Source organism: Astatotilapia calliptera, chromosome 8 (genome assembly GCF_900246225.1).
Source record: "Astatotilapia calliptera chromosome 8, fAstCal1.2, whole genome shotgun sequence".
Lineage (NCBI taxonomy): Eukaryota > Metazoa > Chordata > Actinopteri > Cichliformes > Cichlidae > Astatotilapia > Astatotilapia calliptera.
The window spans coordinates 13,439,855-13,457,660 of record NC_039309.1 but is presented as its reverse complement, the minus strand read 5'-3'; the positions used below and the strand labels follow the sequence as shown (position 1 = coordinate 13,457,660).

The 17,806-nt window shown below is 42.6% G+C and overlaps 1 protein-coding gene across 1 annotated transcript; it reads left to right on the top strand.

The window, feature by feature from the left end:
- The first annotated feature begins 42 nt into the window (after nt 1-42).
- LOC113028447 (ubiquitin carboxyl-terminal hydrolase 31-like) lies at nt 43-16,204 on the top strand. Its single transcript, XM_026178714.1, has 16 exons — nt 43-3,064; nt 6,937-7,074; nt 7,203-7,291; nt 8,320-8,412; nt 8,679-8,814; nt 8,915-9,065; nt 9,243-9,423; nt 9,509-9,620; nt 9,715-9,809; nt 10,336-10,413; nt 11,225-11,354; nt 11,498-11,617; nt 11,695-11,920; nt 11,999-12,157; nt 13,073-13,225; nt 13,315-16,204. Exons 1-16 carry the CDS (start codon nt 2,525-2,527, stop codon nt 14,850-14,852), a joined length of 3,939 nt encoding a protein of 1,312 aa, XP_026034499.1. The 5' UTR covers nt 43-2,524; the 3' UTR covers nt 14,853-16,204.
- Nucleotides 16,205-17,806: the final 1,602 nt, after the last annotated feature.

The window sequence follows — 17,806 nt, the reverse complement described above, 5'->3', positions numbered from 1 at the left end:
TTTAATTCAGTGGACTGAATCAAGCGCTGAATGAGGATCCCTCAGTGGTAAACTGTGTATTGCGTTGTATGTTCCACTTCCTACCTTTAAGACATGAAAATTGGCTTGTCTGTCACGGTTAATTGTCAGGGGACTCGAGTAGGCAAAGAAGACTTTGCTGTAAAGCTCTTTTCACACATTTAAACTACTGAAAATGTGGACGAATCAGGTCGGACAGTTTTGCAGTTGTCCCTTATCGCAGCAGGAGATGGAGTGTGCAGCTTTGGGCTCATGCTACAGTTACATTAAAAAAAAAATGGTGGTTGGAGACTGTGGCAAGACCCAAATTAGAGTGACCCTGTGATATGAAATTGTGGCCTGGTTGCTTTTGCATCTGAGATGCTGTCAGTTGCCATCTTCAAAGCAACTTATGTGAGTCGAAATGGCGATGGAACTGAATCAGTTTGAGTGAATGAGGTACGCAATGATAACTCTATGAACTGCTTAAATTCAGAGTCCACCCAGGACCTTAAATTTGAAACACAAATGTCTCAACTTTGCTTTTATATGGTAATATAACAAGAACACAACCAACCGAGTCCCTTAATGAAAACCTCAGGGACATGTTGCGCTCATCAGTACAGACTCACTCAGGTTGTTTGCAGTTTGTTGGCAATTGTCTGCGTTTATAAATTAAAGGGCAGTTATTTGCAAACCCTTGCTAATCTGTCTGAGACTGATGGCAGTCAGTCCACTTTGGATTGCAAGCAGTTGCACATCTATCCAGGTGGGAGGCAACCAATAACAAATAATTGTGGTCCTGTGACCAGTTGGTCCCACACACTTACTTGCAGTCATTCACTAAATGTGAGGAAATGAAATCCACTCATTTTTTTTTTTCTTTAAGGAGCTCCCCACAGGTATTAGTAGTCTAGTGTGACTGAGTCTTTAGGGAGAATTGCTCTACTTTTGGTGCAGCCATCTGCCCAACCAGCTGCCAGATGGCTACATCCTTCGATCCTGGTTCACCCAAATATGTCTTCCTGTTAAAGAGAAGTTTTTCCTCCCCACTGTTGCCAAATGCTTGCTCATAGGGGATCATGTTATTGTTGGGTAGCTGTGAATATTGTGGGGCCTTTACCTTACAACATCAACTGCCTTGAAACGACTGTTGTCTTGAACTGTCGCTAGGCCCATATAAGTAAAATAAATTCTAATTAATCTGACTTTTCCACGATTTCCCGACATGCCAGTGGCCCAGCAATAGCCTACATTATCGGGAAAAATCAGCTGATAATGAAAATAACTGTGTTGTGTCTTTTGTGTAGCCACTGTAGAACAATCCATAGCAACTGGCAACATTTTTACATAATTTATTTGTTTGTTTGTTTTTTAATTAAATTTTATGGGGTTTTTTTAAAACAAAAATTCCTTTGTTGTCCTTTCCCCCCAGCTATAAGCTCAGCTGCAAATAATGTAAAATAATGTGAAAGAGTAATATATTACCACTGTTACCGGATTGGTTGGGATCGGCGTCCGCGCTGTCCACAAACAGACACGGAGCATCATCACATGCCGCTGTACCTGCTCTCCTCCAACATGGACCAGTGTTTGGCCCTGACGTCAGCCGTTACCGCCCTGCCTGCAGTATCGTTGCCCACAGATGATGATGGTGGTGATGGAGACGGGAGAAGCGGCCTCGCCGTGAATCTCATTCGGAGGCGGAATTAAGGCGCACGAAGCGGACAAGTATTTAAACAAACAAAAAAAAAGGACAACAAACTTTCAGATGGAGAAACGGGAACGTCCGCTTCACGCGTTTGGCGCAGGGAGAGATGCCCCGCAGCAGCCAAACGCCAGGGAGCGGCGCGCTGTGTCGCTTCGGTCGGGGGTTCCTCAGTTTGGCAGCGCGCCCGTGGAGTCGATTTAGGGAAGACGTTCACTTGGTTCATATCTCCGACCCACCGGTTCTCAACGTCAGCGCGGATTCGATGGCCGGGGTCAGAAGAAATACCTTTAAAAGGGTGGAGCTGCGGTTCGTTTAATAATAAATGATGAGGAATTCCGCTCGTCACTCTCAGCCTAATTGCGAGTAGTGGATTTGATGTTTATGTGTGCCTGACACTGATACCTGAGCCCCATCAGCGCCGTGCTTTCTTTTTCCTTTTCCAGCACCCTAACAAAGAAACGGGTGATGATATGTCACCATTTGAAATGACGATGGCTGCTGGCGGGTGCGGGACTACCCCTGGCATTCACGTAAAGCGCCCTGATAGCGGCTCTCCGCGGAGGCAGTTTATGCAATCCGACGCAGTGTTGCAAGTGGGCCGATGATTTGATGCTGTACTCTGCTGTCTCCTAATGATATGATCCCAAGAACTGCCAGGCCTTTACGTTTCAGTGAAATATGCTCAGGCCTCCCGTAAAGCACCACAGAGCGAGGGAGCTGTCAGTGCGCGGGCACGGGGTGTTTCTCTGAAAAGTGGGGGCCCTCTCTGTAATTAAGGTGTGAAATCGGAGGGGCAGAGAGAGAAAAAAAGCAATCATGTCGAAAGTTGTGAGTAACAAGGAGAAGAAATCCTTCAGCAAAAAGCTGTTCCGGAGGAGCTCGGTGCGCTCCGTGGGGAGCTTTATGAGCAGAGTTCTCCGGACTCTCTCGACTCTGTCTCATTTTGGCACCGACGAGCAGGCCGCCGAGGATGAGACCGACGAGGCAACTTTGCTCCCCAACACCACTGGGGGGTCACTCCCGTCGGATGACAGCGACTGCGGGGGTTTCCCCTTTGGGGATAAGGTGCCCGGTGTCGCCGGGCTCAAGAACCACGGCAACACCTGCTTCATGAACGCTATCTTGCAGTGCCTGAGCAACACAGAGCTCTTTGCTGAGTACCTTGCTTTGGAGCAGTTCAAAGGTGGAGAGACGACAAGCAACAACGAAAAGGCCAAGTCCAACGGGGTGCTGATGCAGAAAAAAGGGGGAGGCCAGCAGCAGCCGGAGACAGGGGAGGTAACCGAGCAGCTGTCCGGACTGGTTCGGGCTTTGTGGACCTTCGAGTACACTCCTCAGCACAGCAGAGACTTTAAGGTAGGTCGTGGAGACCCATATAAAGACCCTCGCTCTGTGTGGGTCTGCACAAGTTTGACAAGCAAGCAGAAAGTGTCCAAAAGACACTAGATTTAAGTTGTGTTTCTATTTTATTTTGCAATATTTTTTTTTATTTCTTTGAGCTCCAAATTCAACAGTCATCTAACGTTTGATTAGATATGAGCTTATGGGACAACCAGCTGCACCTTATAGTCCAAGTTTTTGCCTCTTAAGTGCAACTAAGTGAACTTGAGCAACAAACTGAGTCCTACTTTTTAAGTGGTTGGCTACAAATCAATGTGTTTTTTATGTTCTCTAAACTTACATGGTTAGAAGATAAATCTGAGTGTGAACTCCTTAAATATTACAAAGATGATTAGTTTTATATTTTAGATATGCCACTTTGTGTTTCTGACTTTGATCCAGGTGTGATTGTCATACACGGGGCAGCCATATATGCACTTTACAAGCAGTACAGTGTTTATAGTAGAATCCCAGTGATCCGTGAAAAGTCAGTGTTTATAGGACTAACACTTCTTCCTTGTAAATGAAACAGAATCTTGAGCAGAGCTGTATTGAAGCTGACTGTATCAGCTTTTTGCTTCCAGCCTTGTCTGTTTTTCATTGTCATCTCTTAAATCTGCGTCCCGGCGATGAAAAGTTTGCCTGTCACGATCACAAAGATTTGCTTCTGCATAACAAAAGACGTGTTTTCTCACTCATGATGTGTTCTTGAAAAGTTCAATACAAAGTGGAGAGAGACTAAACAGAAACGGGCCATACAGCGCATTCTTTGTTCTTGACAATGTTGCTATTTCTGTCTATTTTCTTCTGCTTTAGTTGCCAGCCAAACTGCAAACAGTCCAGCTGGATATAGATTATTTTCATCATCAGAAGCATTAAACATGTTGAACTGGACATGGACACATGGGTGAATATAACCTTAAAAAAACAGAATAAAACTATGTAGGATTTTTGCAGCATACAAGTGTTTTCTAGTAACATTAGTAACGCTTCCAACTGGTGCTTTTAAAAGTGTCATTTCATAGATATTTGGGAGAACACATACACACACACACACACACGCACACACACGCACGCACGCACGCACGCACGCACGCACGCACGCACGCACACACACACACACACACACACACACACACACAACAGTACAAATGGATCTTTCTCTTCAAATGTCTAAAAAATACTATTACAACCTTAAATGCTGCTAACTGGACTTCAGCAAAGCAAACTTTGTTGTGGTTTGTGTACATTAAAGATGGACATTTGCTAATTTTCCACCTCTTTTCTTAAACCACAATCTGAGCCTAAACTGGAAGCACTTAAAGACCATTAGGGAGATTTAATAAGAACACAAGGGAATTATTTTATCGTCCATTCTCTCTCAGAAGCCGCTGGTTTGAGGATTTGGTTGTAGTACACTACCTAAAATCTCAAAGACTTTGCACAAGTCTGCACTTCTGCACATCTCATCTTAAGATGAGATTTTATTTGTCCAAAGAGTTTGGAAGTTCCTTTGTTATACCAGCTGAACATTAAGTGAAACACACTAAAAAGACTTAACAAAACTGCTTACAAAGTAGAATTGGCATATAGCTAAAAATTTAAATACAATATCACAAAACAAATATCTTAAAAAAAGATCAAAATAAATACAATTATATAAAATAAGTATAAATAAAAAGTGTATTAAATATCTCAAATGTGTAAAAATATCCAACCCAACAAAGAAAAATGAAACAGAATTAAACTAAATGTAGATAAAAGCATAAATATCAGATGACATTGAAGTGGCTTCCTGTAACAGGGTCAAGTGTCAAAGCCAATGCAGTCACTCTACACACAGAGTAAAGTGTTGTGACAGTGCCAACATGAGACATTCAACATTTGTACCCCCCCCCCCCCCAACAAAACAAAACAAAGCAAATTATATGATGATAATATTGATATGATATTTTTTAAAACCCGTACTGATACTGATATTTGATGATCTAAAAGTCCAATATGTCAGCCGATATTTTTTCTTTCAGACCCATGAAATATGAACAGCTTTGCATGACATTCATCGTGTGTAGCTTTTTATGGGCAGTTACTAAGATAATATTTGTCTAATAAGCAAAGTTCTCCAGTTCAAATCTGGGAGAAGATGCAAATCCTAAATCAACCAAAAAAGTAACAAAAACAAAAAAATGGAAAACCATGCAGGGCTATCTGTTGAAAAAAAAACTAAACTTTTTTACTGTTACAATCAGTCTTTGACTACTTTTTTTATGAGTGTTGCTAACAGAGAAGTTGCCCTCTGTTGGATAAACTACTATTTCTCCTGTTTCTCCTTCTAGCTCTTTTTAAAAACTTTTAAACTTTTTCTTTATCAGGTGTTATAAATGCACATACATACATCGTGCACCTTTTAAATACACGGGAAACATAGTTATATTTTTGCTGTGTGGTGGTTTCATTCATTTTATGGCACATTTACTTAACACTTATTTAATCCTTTCAAGCTCAACCTGCTATTTGACATTTAAGTTGAACTACAAGTTCAGCTAAAATCCTGGTCAAATGTACTGCAAAGGTACAAACGAAGGTCAGTAAGAGTCACGCAAAAGTGTTTGAGTGCACAGCCTGGGAAAACAGTTTGTCCTTCCTGGCACTGGGGATTTTTGTAGTGCCTTGTTGGTGTCACTGGTTTTTAATTTAGATTTTGAACTCTGCATTGCAGACCAGAGGTTTGGGGTATGAAATGTGAGGGCACTTATTTGGCAGAAAAAAAGCCAACAACTCAGGCTAATGATGCATTATGAGAAAGATATCACAGCTTTAATGCAGTGCCTCATTTAATATTACTTTTTAAATATTATCACCAACTGATGAATTCAGAATGAAGTTACACAGGCTGAGCATCAGTATTAAGCCACTTTCATACTGATTGGTTATTGGCCTGTTGGCAAAAAACAGCATAAACCAATGGCATTGGCCGATTTTTATCAGCTAGACGTTGACAAACAGTGCGATGAACAATAAAAGACTCTGAAACAGTTCAGCCATTGTTTTTATATCGCACAACGAAGAAAACAGGGAGTAACGACTAAAACCAAATACAGTGGCACTCAGGACAATCAGGACAGTTGCTATTGGCTTAGAATTTCACATTTTGTGCATCCCTAGCTTTGCCCTATGGGAATAACAATCCCATTTTTTTCACAGTGTCTTGTCTGTCGTTAACCAAAAATACACACAGCATAGCAGTTTATAGGGTTCTATTTTTGTGAAGGTGCAGTGTTTAAAAGAGACCTGGGTATTTAGAAAATGAATCACTGATATCATCTCAGATCTCTTTACTTAAAGACAACCTTTGTGGTTGAGCCACACAAGATAGCCTGGTCCTGTTTTTTTTTGCACCATTTTGCACAAAAGCACTGAGGCTGCTTTTGTAACTGCTCTAAAATAAGGACGACTGTCCCATAGGAGAGGCTGAGCGGCCACACAGTACCCAGTGCCGCTCGTATCTTTGACCTTGTGTGACATTTGATAGCCTCTGCGTGGAGGTGACTTCACAGCTTCCAGCCTGGGCGGCTTTGTAGAGTACGCACTGTTTTGATCTCCAGCAGCTTATTGTTTAAGGTCAAGCTTCAGCTAGTGTCCTTGCTTTAAAAAGCTTGGCCTGACCTTTAGGACTCTGCTAATCGTTGTCCTGATTAAACATAGCTGAATATTTCACAGTTAAGCAAGGTGGAAAAAGGGAACGAGTCGCTCTCTGTGAACTTTTACTACATCTCTGTTTTTTTTGTGCAAGCCACTTAAATCCATCCAATTCCTTGATTTTTCTTTTTTTCTGCTGTTGTCTGCAGAATGTAGTGTCAAAGAGTGCCCTTCAATTCAAGGGCAACTCCCAGCACGATGCCCAAGAATTCCTCCTCTGGTTGCTTGATAGAGTTCATGAAGACCTCAACCAAATTGTCCCCCTGGACAGCAGACTCCCCAGGAAGGTAAACACTGATTTAGATCACAGTTACGTGTTACCGCTGTGTCCTAAAGTAAACAGATATGCAACTGCGCATTCGGTAATTTCTGAACATTTTATTGCTTCTTGACTGCTGCTGTTGTTTATTCTCAGCCTCCAGTAGAAGAAGAAACTGTCCCTGAAGGATCTCCACTACCAGCACCTGGCTCTTTTGTACAGGAGCTGTTTCAGGCACAATACAGGTAAAATTTGCAGTTGCTGGCAGTTGCACATTTGTTTTGACTCTTTAGCACCGTGCTTGTATTACAAAACATACATACGTAGTTAAGAAAATCCTCGACATCCTTTGTTTTCTATGCTGAGAGTAATTGCCCATGTGATAAACATCCAAGTGAAACGCCGATCACAGGTCGAATCCACATTGGTATAGATGAGGATATTTATACACAGCTGTGACTTTGACATCAAACCAAACACTGTGCAAATGGAAAGCGAGATCACTCATTAGTTTGTGGATTCTTTGCTGTGGATGTTTTATCCTAGAAAGTGTTAAGCAGTGTTAAATAAGAATGAAAATACATTTTCAAGACCATAAACTCACCAGAAAAGTGTTCACTGAACTCATAAATCAAGTGAGAAGTGGAGTCATTTCCTCAGTCTTTACAGACTTCTTTCTGTAACTGGAGCAATTGCCCCCTGCTGGCCATTATTATGATTGCAGGTTCAAAGCTGCTGTTGCTTCTTTTTCTTCTTTTTCTTTTCCTTTTATTTAAAGCCCAAGAAACTTAAAATTCAGTTCAGTTTTATTATATGGCACCAATTCACATTAACAGTTGCCTTATATTGTAAGGTAAAAACTCTGCAGTATTAAAAAGAAAACCCCAACAGTCAGATAACCCTGAAAAGCAAACATTTGGCAACAGTGAGAAGAATAAACTTCCTTTTAATGTGAAGAAACCTCCAGTAGAACCAGGATCAGGGAGGGACAGTCATCAGCTGTGAGGAGACAACAGAGGGAGGCAGAATTAAAGACAAATTATGAGAGTTTTATAATTGAGAGTGATTAAATGTAGCAGTGGTGTATAAACATACAGAGATTGAAAAGAGGTCAGGAAAGAAGAAATGCTTAGTGCATGATGGGATGATGGGAAGCCTCCCAGGAGCCTGAGCTTAGGAATAAATTTGATCTGGCTCAACTATTCAGCTTCATATAAGAACATAAAAGTGGTGTCAGTTGTAATTCATTAATTCTCCTTGTTTCTCTGATTAGATCCTCCCTGACTTGCCCTCACTGCCAGAAACAGAGCAACACCTTTGATCCTTTCCTCTGCATCTCACTGCCAATCCCGGTACCTCACACAAGGTAAGGTGACTCTGGGTCTAGTTTAGAAGTAAGACAATCCATCATACAATTAAAAAAAAAGTCCCTATATCCAAAACTGTAATGAGACAAGATCCTGTCTGAACTCCAAGCTTGGAAACAAAGGGAGTGTCAAACCGAGCCCAGACAAACACTGTGAGAGATGTGACAGGAAAAAGCTAAAATTAGAAGATGCTGTCTATCTTTGGAACATCGGTCCAGTCATGGTTATGAAACAGCCAATTAAATCCAGTCGTTCTGTTGTGCAGGCCCCTGTATGTGACAGTGGTGTATCAAGGAAAGTGCTCCCACTGTATGAGAGTCGGGGTGGCGGTGCCCCTCTCTGGCACCGTGTCCAGGTTGAGACAAGCTGTGGCCCAAGAGACCAAAATACCTGCCCAACAGGTGAGGCCTCATTTAAAACTTTCCTCTTTGTGTTCCTGTTAACGAACCTGCATCAGTAATTTAGTGTTTTGGGTTTTTTTGATTCCCCGTCACTGCTTAGATTGTTCTCACTGAAATGTACTACGATGGCTTCCATCGCTCCTTCTGTGACGATGACGACGACCTCGAGATCATTCAGGAGAGCGACTCCATCTTTGCTTTCGAGACACCCGAGCTGTTCAGACCGGAGCAGATCCGTTCCAAGCGATGTGGTACGACATCCTGTTTACTCACTCTTTGTCTCAGTGTAGTGGGTTGACAAAAACAGGCAAAATGTTTCATTTTTGGGAAGGTAAAGCAGCATGTTGGATTGATTTTTGGAAACACTTCACAAGGGAGCACGTGGGTTTTTTCCCCCCCAACTTGAACTTTTTCTGTGTACGTTTCAGGAAGCCCACATGCCAATCTCAATCAGAACAACTTGAAGTATGGGACAGATAATAACAGGATGGCCACACAAATACAAGAGCCTACAACACCACCTCAGAGTCCCAATAAGAACAGCGGGCAGGCTGAGAAGATCGTCCTGCTGGTGTGCAACAGAGCCTGCGCTGGACAGCAAGGACGCAGGTGCTTTAATGAACAGAGCTGTGTAAGAATTGCAAATTTAATCCACAAATCTTCTAAAACTTGCTGTTTTTCTATTTTCCCCCAGGTTCGGTAATCCATTTATTCTATATTTGGAGCGTACAGTGACCTGGGATGTACTACAGAAAGAGATTTTGGAGAAAATGAGGCATGTTCTGCGCCCTGGAGTCTTTGTACAGGTGCATATTATGACGTAAACACAGCAACCTCACATTTTGATAAGCTTTTAATGAAGATTAAGTTTTTTCTTGTCTTACCTTTGACGCCCTGTAGGTGGGGCCCTTCACTTTGCGTGTGGTAGGAGTGGTTGGAATCACATATCTCTTGCCTCAGGAGGAGCAGCCTCTCTGCCATCCCTCTGTGGAAAGGTAATGCCGCATATCCCCGCTAGGATGCAGTGTTACCCCACCTGAATGTCATTGTAGAAATCCTGTGGCGTGTTCTGTCCAGTTGAAGGTGATTGAAGAGCCTCAGCGAACCTTCATTGGTATTGATGTCAAAATAAATCCTGAGATGTCTGATAGCTTGTCTGGTTCTAATAGATTTTCTTCACAGAGGCTGTCGACCTCTGGGGTTGTTGCATGGATTTTTTTTTTAATGAAAAGAAAGTTGTGAGTGACATTTGCTCCGCTTGTGTTACATGAACAAACAAAGACTCGTTCAAACTAAACTTTAAAACAAAAAACATGGTCACCATCACAAGTTCTGATGATGACTTCAATACTAGGACAATGGTTAATAGTGGCTAGTGGTGAAAATCTAAAACAGAAATTACCTCTAGAGGAGGCGTAAATCTTTCTGTGCTTATGATAATAAATATAATAATGAATTAAAAAACCCAGTTAAATGTGTAAAATTAAACATTTAATGTGTCTCTGGTCTAACTTTTAACAGAGCATACAAGTCCTGTGGTCCTGGAGGACCCCCTCATGTCAAAATTGTTGTTGAGTGGGACAAGGAGACGAAAGACTAGTACGTGACACCCACACGCACACACACACACAAAATTAACACAAGAACTGGACTAAAAAAATGATGGACTGATAGAGTGATGAATCCAAATAAGAGTTTTTGGTTCAAATTGTTGTCTGTAGAAACGGAGGAGGTCAGGTGAGCGGTACAACATTGAGTATTTACAGACATCTGTAAAACCCAGTGGAGGCTCGGTCATGGTTTGAGGCTGTACTTCAGCCAGCAGTGTTGGGGATCTTGTCAAAATTCATGGAAATATAAACGCAGAAATGTACCATCAGATTTTGTTCCACCATGCAACACTATCTGGAAAGTGTCTGATTGGCAGTGACTTTGATTTTCTGCACGGCAATGATCTTAAACTAAATTTCAGTAAATGCAGAGCTCGATAAATAAAAACAGCAACACACAATACAGCACTATCAGTCGTAGACTGGCCTCCCAAAAGCTCAGAACTCAACATTATTGAAGCAGTGTGGGATCATCTTGACAGAGAACAGAACAAAAGGCAGAAACATCCAAGGAAGAGCCTTGAATGTCCTTCAAGAACTCTGAAAAACTATTCCTGAAGACTACTTAAAGAAATTACAAGAGAATAATGAAGAGTCATGATGTTCCCACCAAATATTGACTTTCAAGCTCTTTGGAATTGTACAAACTCTTTTTTCCCCTTATATGCTCTATTTCTATGTGTTTTCTCATATATATAAAACATGTGAAGACATGAGGGGTGACTTTAGCACAGCGCTGTATAGTAACTCTTTTGAAGTTGTGTATTCCCTCTGTGACTTCGGCTGTGTTACGCCCACAGTCTGTTCAAAAGAACTGAGGACGAGTACATCCCCGATGCTGAAAGTGTGCGGCAAGCGAAGGAGCAGCATCTGCAGCCTCAGACCTGCTCACTCGCCCAGTGCTTTCAACTCTACACCAAAGAGGAACAGGTATGCTGGTGTGACCTGCACAAAAAATATTACTGATACTGATTAAAATATATATATTTCCCCTTGCATGCAGGGGTGCAGAGCGTAAAGCCTGTTTTGTGCTTAAAGTTTGCCACTTTAAAGCGTTTTCACATTAATTTCAGCTTGCTCCTGATGATGCATGGCGCTGTCCACACTGTAAGCAGCTTCAGCAAGGCAGCATCAAACTCAGCCTGTGGACCCTGCCAGACATCCTCATACTTCACCTGAAACGCTTCAGACAGGTGCAAGATTGTATCTTTTCATATGATGTAAGTAAAAAACAAAAAAAACCCCAAACTTAAACGTATTGCTTCTACAGGATGGGGATCGGCGAATGAAGATGCAGAACATGGTGAAGTTCCCGCTTACGGGCATGGACATGGCACCTCATATGGTAAAGAGAAGCCAGAGCAGCTGGAGTCTGCCCTCCCACTGGTCGCCATGGAGACGGCCGTACGGGATGGGTCGTGATCCAGAGGACTACCTTTATGACCTGTATGCGGTGTGTAACCATCATGGGACCATGCAGGGAGGACATTACACAGGTGAGGAAGCACCATATCCAGCTGGGTACAGAAGCTCTCCAGGATATTTATGTTGTTTTATTTCATTGTGTCTTGTAGCTCACTGTAAGAACTCCATCGATGGGCAGTGGTACTGCTTTGATGATAGCGATGTTCATCCCATATCTGAAGATGAGGTCTGCAAGCAGACTGCTTACATCTTGTTTTATCAACGACGTGCAACTATCCCGTCCTGGTCTGCCAACAGTTCTGTGGGAGGTAATTTGTGACAATGTTACTGTGTGCAGACTCATGTCCAATATGCAAGAAAAAGCATTTGGCAATAAACCCATAAAAAGGAACACAATTTTGAGTCATTTTCTCATGCACCTAAATGGTAAATGGACTGGTGCTAGTATATCACCTTTCTAACATTTGCACACACTCTCACATGGATGCATTGGGGGAAACCTGAGGTTCTGGATCCTGCACAAGTGGGCTGAAGGAGTTAGAGATCGGTCCACTGACTGTGATTTGTAGGCGACCTGGTTTTACCACTGTTGCTATATTATTCCTTGGAAGTTCGTTTATAAACACTTACACTAGCACATCTGTTAAAACAGTGCAGAGGGCAAACATTCAAACTGATTCAAATTTGCTGTGGATGATCAATGCTGGTGATGAGTGCTCGGTCTGTGGCTACCACTGAGCACTTTCAGCAGTTTATGTACTCTACAGTTTCAAAGCCTGAAGATGGAGCATCGTGCAGGGAGCAGGTGGTTCTTCTTCTTTTTTCCTCAGCAGTCATGAGATTAAGCACTGGGAATTCATCCTCCAGGGTGTGACTGTGGTGTTTGAAGGGAAACACTGTGGAGAACTCCACTGTGTGGTGGCATACAAACCCACTGGTTAGATTTGCTTCCCTGTGACTTTGCACACTTGCCCAAAATGAAAATAATTTTTAAGGGCTCCTGTTTTCAGACACTGAGAGAAATCCGGCTCACATCACAGAGATCTAAAAGTAGAAGGTCTGAAGGTTCATGAGCAGATGACCTTAAAGGTTTTTGATATTTATTTTTTATGTGCTGTATCCTGGAACTTTTTTATTGCACCTCATACCTCACATATTAAATTATCCTGTAATGCTCATAATATATAGATGTTCAACCACTGTCTGTCTGTTTGGCCTCTCAGGTTCCACCAGTTCCTCTTTGTGTGAGCACTGGATTAGTCGGCTGATAGGAAGTCGTCCACCTAGCCAAGCCTCATCAGGGTCCTCCAGACGCACCTCGCTGGCCTCTCTTTCTGAGTCTGCTGAGTTTGCTGGTGAACGGAGTGAAGATGATGGTAAAGAACACTAATATCACACAATTACATGTGTTTTTTTCAGCTGACAAGCATGACTATTTTCTTAATGCATGTTCTCTGCCCTGCAGGTTTATCTTCCAGACCAGCAGTGAGAGGCATGCAAAGGCAAACTTTCTCCTCAAGATCTTCCATCGCAAGTCCCTTAGCACTGAGTGAAAACGGTGCTAAACCATCCTGGCCCCACTCTGCTAAGCTCCAGCTTCGTTCCAACTCTCCCTCACGCTTCTCCCTGGAGTCCCACTCCTCCTCCCCAGTACTGGAAAGGATAGGAGAGGTGGTTGATACCAAGCAGTCTACCTCCTGCTTCACTGGGTCACCGAAGTTAGATAAACTGTCAGGGGGCAAGTCGGCTATTGGTGCTTTGGAGAGTAATGGAGGCGCTAAAAGGCTGATAGAGCAGGTGCACTCGAAAGCTGTGCTGCAGGCAGATCAGAGGAGCTCCATCCAGGCAGGAGATAACAACAATTTACTGGCTGGGGCTGAACAGGTCAGTCCAAGACATGGTGCAGCTGCAAAGGAGGTGAAACCAAGGACTGTGGCCGTGGACAGCAGCGGTGTCAAAAGGTCCTCTGCCAAGACTGGGCTGGAGAGCGAAAAGAGCCCAAAGAAGCGCGCTGCCACCTCCTCGACGTCATCCAGCTCTCTCTCTCCTGCATCTCCGGCCATTGATAAGTCACAGTCTCGAACACAATCCAAAAGCGCAGCGGCACCATCAACGCCAAAAGACAAAAGCGATGGAAGCACTAAAATTTGCAAGGGCGGCTCCTCCAGAACAGCAACCCCCTCTAAAAAAGGATCATCCCAAACCACGGAGGTATTACATCCTGAGTTGGCTGCACAGAAAAAGAGTGGATCTCCCGGATTACAAAACTCACACCCTCAGAGGAGGACATCACCCAGAGGGGTTAGTGAGAAAAGCTCCGCTTCAGGAAGGAACAGAGCAGCAGACAGGAGCACTAGCCGTGAATCGTCACGGACCAATACGGCGTTAGAGAAGAAAGTTAGCCATGGAGGTCCTCCCTCCAGGCTGAGCGCTGCTAGTAGAGCTGAGGGCAGGCCAGGCAAGGCTATGGAAGACAGAGCAGCAGCCCGGAGCTCAAGCAGTAGCTCCTCCATTACTAGTCTCCGATCCTCAAGTGTAGGTGTTTCCTCTTTAAATACAGCTCCACCGCTAAGAGGCCCCCAGAGGAGCAGTAAGACAGAGGACAAAGGTTTGTCCTTCTTTAAAACTGCTCTGAGGCCTAAAGAGACCCGGAAACCAAGTGATAGCGGCAAAGCAGGGGCAGGAGAGGGGAAAGGAAGTCCAGAGGAGAGTGGTGGGAGCGCATCTAGAGAAGGAGTCCCGCACGGAGCGAGCAAAAAAACATTGTGCGTGGCCTCAGAGTCCAACGCGAGCACAGCCAAAGACAAGGAGTCCTCTAAGGCATCAAGTTCCGCCAAGCACTCACTGCTGCCCTCCACAAAATCAAAGCTTTCTGGAGCAGAAACAGCAGCTCAGTCTCCTGCCACTGCAAAGGACCCTTCAAAGAAAGAGCCGGCTAAAAAGACATTACAGTCCAGAAAGATCCCCATCAACTCCACACAAACTAGCCAGAAATCCAAGTGATGTTACTCCGAGGGTCTGAAAAACAATCTCTCTAAAGTGCAGCTCTGAGGTGTTTTTCTGTTTCTTTTTAACCATCAAACCAGACACAAAGCATGTCTGGCAAAACAACTTTGAAGCACCTGTAGCTTTTCAGTGGTCACTGAATACCAGCTGCCATATTGGACACCTCTTGCCCACATTGTTAAATAGTTATTTAGGAATGGATTTTAACAGAAGCACTTTGTATGGATTGCATTGATTTTCAGGCGTATTATACTGTGTTGTAAATAAGCATGGGCGTGTGTTTAAATTATTGCCTTGTTCTGTCTGTAGCATCGTCGGGAGAAGAGCAGCTCATAGCGAGAATAAAAGTCACTTTGCACAAGTTGGAAAGTGGATGCGGAAAGGAGAAAGGAACTTTTCAAACACGGACTCACTCAGTCACCAAAGGAAGTTTACTGGCAATTTTTAACATGCTGATGCAGCAAATTATTTTCAAGAGAAGATCTTTACGTACAGCTCTCCTCCAGTATCGAGAGCCATTATGTCAACGACAAACATCAGTGCCTCAGATAATCGCAGAGAAGTATTTAATCGAAAGTTGTGTAACTGCAGGTGTTGGTAAATTTGTAACTCGATTTTAATATTTATCAAGCACTGAAAATGTCATTTCAAGTAAAACACAATAACGCCTGTTTAGTGCGAACCGCTGTTTACATGTGCTCTTTTTTGACGTAGTAATTCTGCAATAGCCTTTAAAAAAACAAACAGAAAAAAACAAAGTTTTTCTTCTTTTTTTATTCGACCACATTCTGACTGTCGCCAAGAAGCTGAGGAGTGAAACGTGCGTCATCAGTGTCTAACGTCTGGAGATCCTCGGTCCACCATGGTTCTTAACATTTGTGTTTATTAACCTGTAATAACCCCTCAAAACCACCCCTGCCCTCCAGCTGCTGACGCCAACACTTAACTGCGGTGCCCAGGTTCCCTTGTGGGAAATCGAGCCTCTTCAGACTGCCAGACGTCTCCAAACATTCCTCCCAGACGAACACAGGGTTAATGTACAAAAAAACCGCATAAACAACATGCTCAAAGACAGCCTGTCCTCTGTCTTCACATGCCACATCACAGCTTGTGCGCATCTTAGCTTGCAATACAGAGTAGTACTCCACAGAACGCACTGACTGTAGACCCGAGAAAAAGAGATCACTATTCCTGAAGTATGTGACAGTTGTTGCATGATAAATTGCTTATGCATGCACTTAACTATGCAAGCAGATTCTTGTAAATGCCCACACTGAGTATGTAGAAGTGCCACTCTTGTTGGATGTGTATTTATTTCCAAGTATATATATGTATATGTACATGTATATATATATATCTATATATTTATATATGTATATATATATATTAATTATTATTATTATTATTTTTTTTTTTTCAAAGGCCAGCATCGGAGAGCATGTAAAGGCATCTTTATTAAAGCTTTGTTTGCACATTTCCTCAGAGTAATATAGAGTTCATATGAATGAAGGTTTTCTGTAGTGTATTCATTTGTCTCATGTTTCCCCCTCGAAACAAACACTCACAGTTGCACTTATTTTTTTAAACAGTTTTCATGACTTTTGCAGCAAAAATGCTGCTGCAGCTTTCGGATTGTGTTACAGTCGGATCACTTTTAACTGGTCAATATTAGCAGAGCTATATTTGCCCCAGGATGGGAGTGTTTTATGATAGACCCAGTGACAGGCTTGTTGTCTGGGTTTAAAGGGGCATTAGTGGTCTGTGTAGTTCCAGAGACATCTGCTGTAAAGATGTCTGCCTCTTCTTTAGTGAAATGGAGCTGTGGCCCTCACCGTGCCCAAAAATCACAGATTTTAAAAGCTCGGCAGCAGAAATCTGATGTAGTGCAAAGAAAGAAGTTCCAGCATGAAACTGCTTGTGAGGATTTTTATTTGTATTTTTTTTTATTTGTATTTTTTTTAAAGTAACCTTGTGACTTACATTTAGCTGATTTTGGAGTGAACTCTATTTCTGTTCATGCATTTAGACAGATTGTGGCCACTCATGACCAGTCTGCATAACTGTGCTGCTTTTGTCAGAAAAAAACTGATGTGCAGTATACACGTATGCATCTTTTACATAAGATCAAAACATGAACCCTTCTACAAAAACAAAACAAACCCCCCCAAACAAATGCTAATATCTTACAGTGAAACATTGGAAGGCTTCATTAACCTATACAACAGGAACTCTACTTAAGTCAAACCAATCAATGAAAGTTTTAATAATAAAATGATTTACTGAATGTCACATTTAAGGGTGAGTGTATATCACTAGCCACAAACTGCTTTGCGGGCTCTAAGTTTTCAGCACATGCAGTGCAGAATAAATCAAAGATGCTATCTTCAGTGCCTGCTGGCTACAGTTTGTTGATGCTGTGGTATTAAAACCCAACACATGCAGTATATGAACTGGAAAAAAAAACCTGACCTATGTATGTCGCGCCAGTGTTGATGATATGTCAGCAATGTGGAAATGCAGTACTGTGAGGAATTATTTGTTTACACAAAATGCATGGGAATTATTAAAACCTTTTTATTTTCCCATTTGTATCGAGTCATTTTATTTAAAAAGTGCTGTGTTCGTCTTTTCTGTTGATCTGAGGAGGAAAGTGGGGCGGTGGTAATCACAACTGAAAGCAGGATCAGTGAAAATGCTGTCTCTGTCTCTCTGTTTGCGTGCAGACAGCTTGACCTGCCGGTGCTTTGTTTTTCATTTAGAGTGTTTGTATAACTAGCTTGGGGGACAATTTATTCTTCCATTTCTCATTACCTCCACTTGGTGGTGCTCGGTGTTTGCCTGAAAGTCTCAGAAGAGCCAGAAAAAAACGAGTTAGGGAAATAAAGCAGCACTCGGTGTGAATTTGCTCTTGACAAATGCCCTTCAGTCTGAACTTGTGGGATTATTAAGAT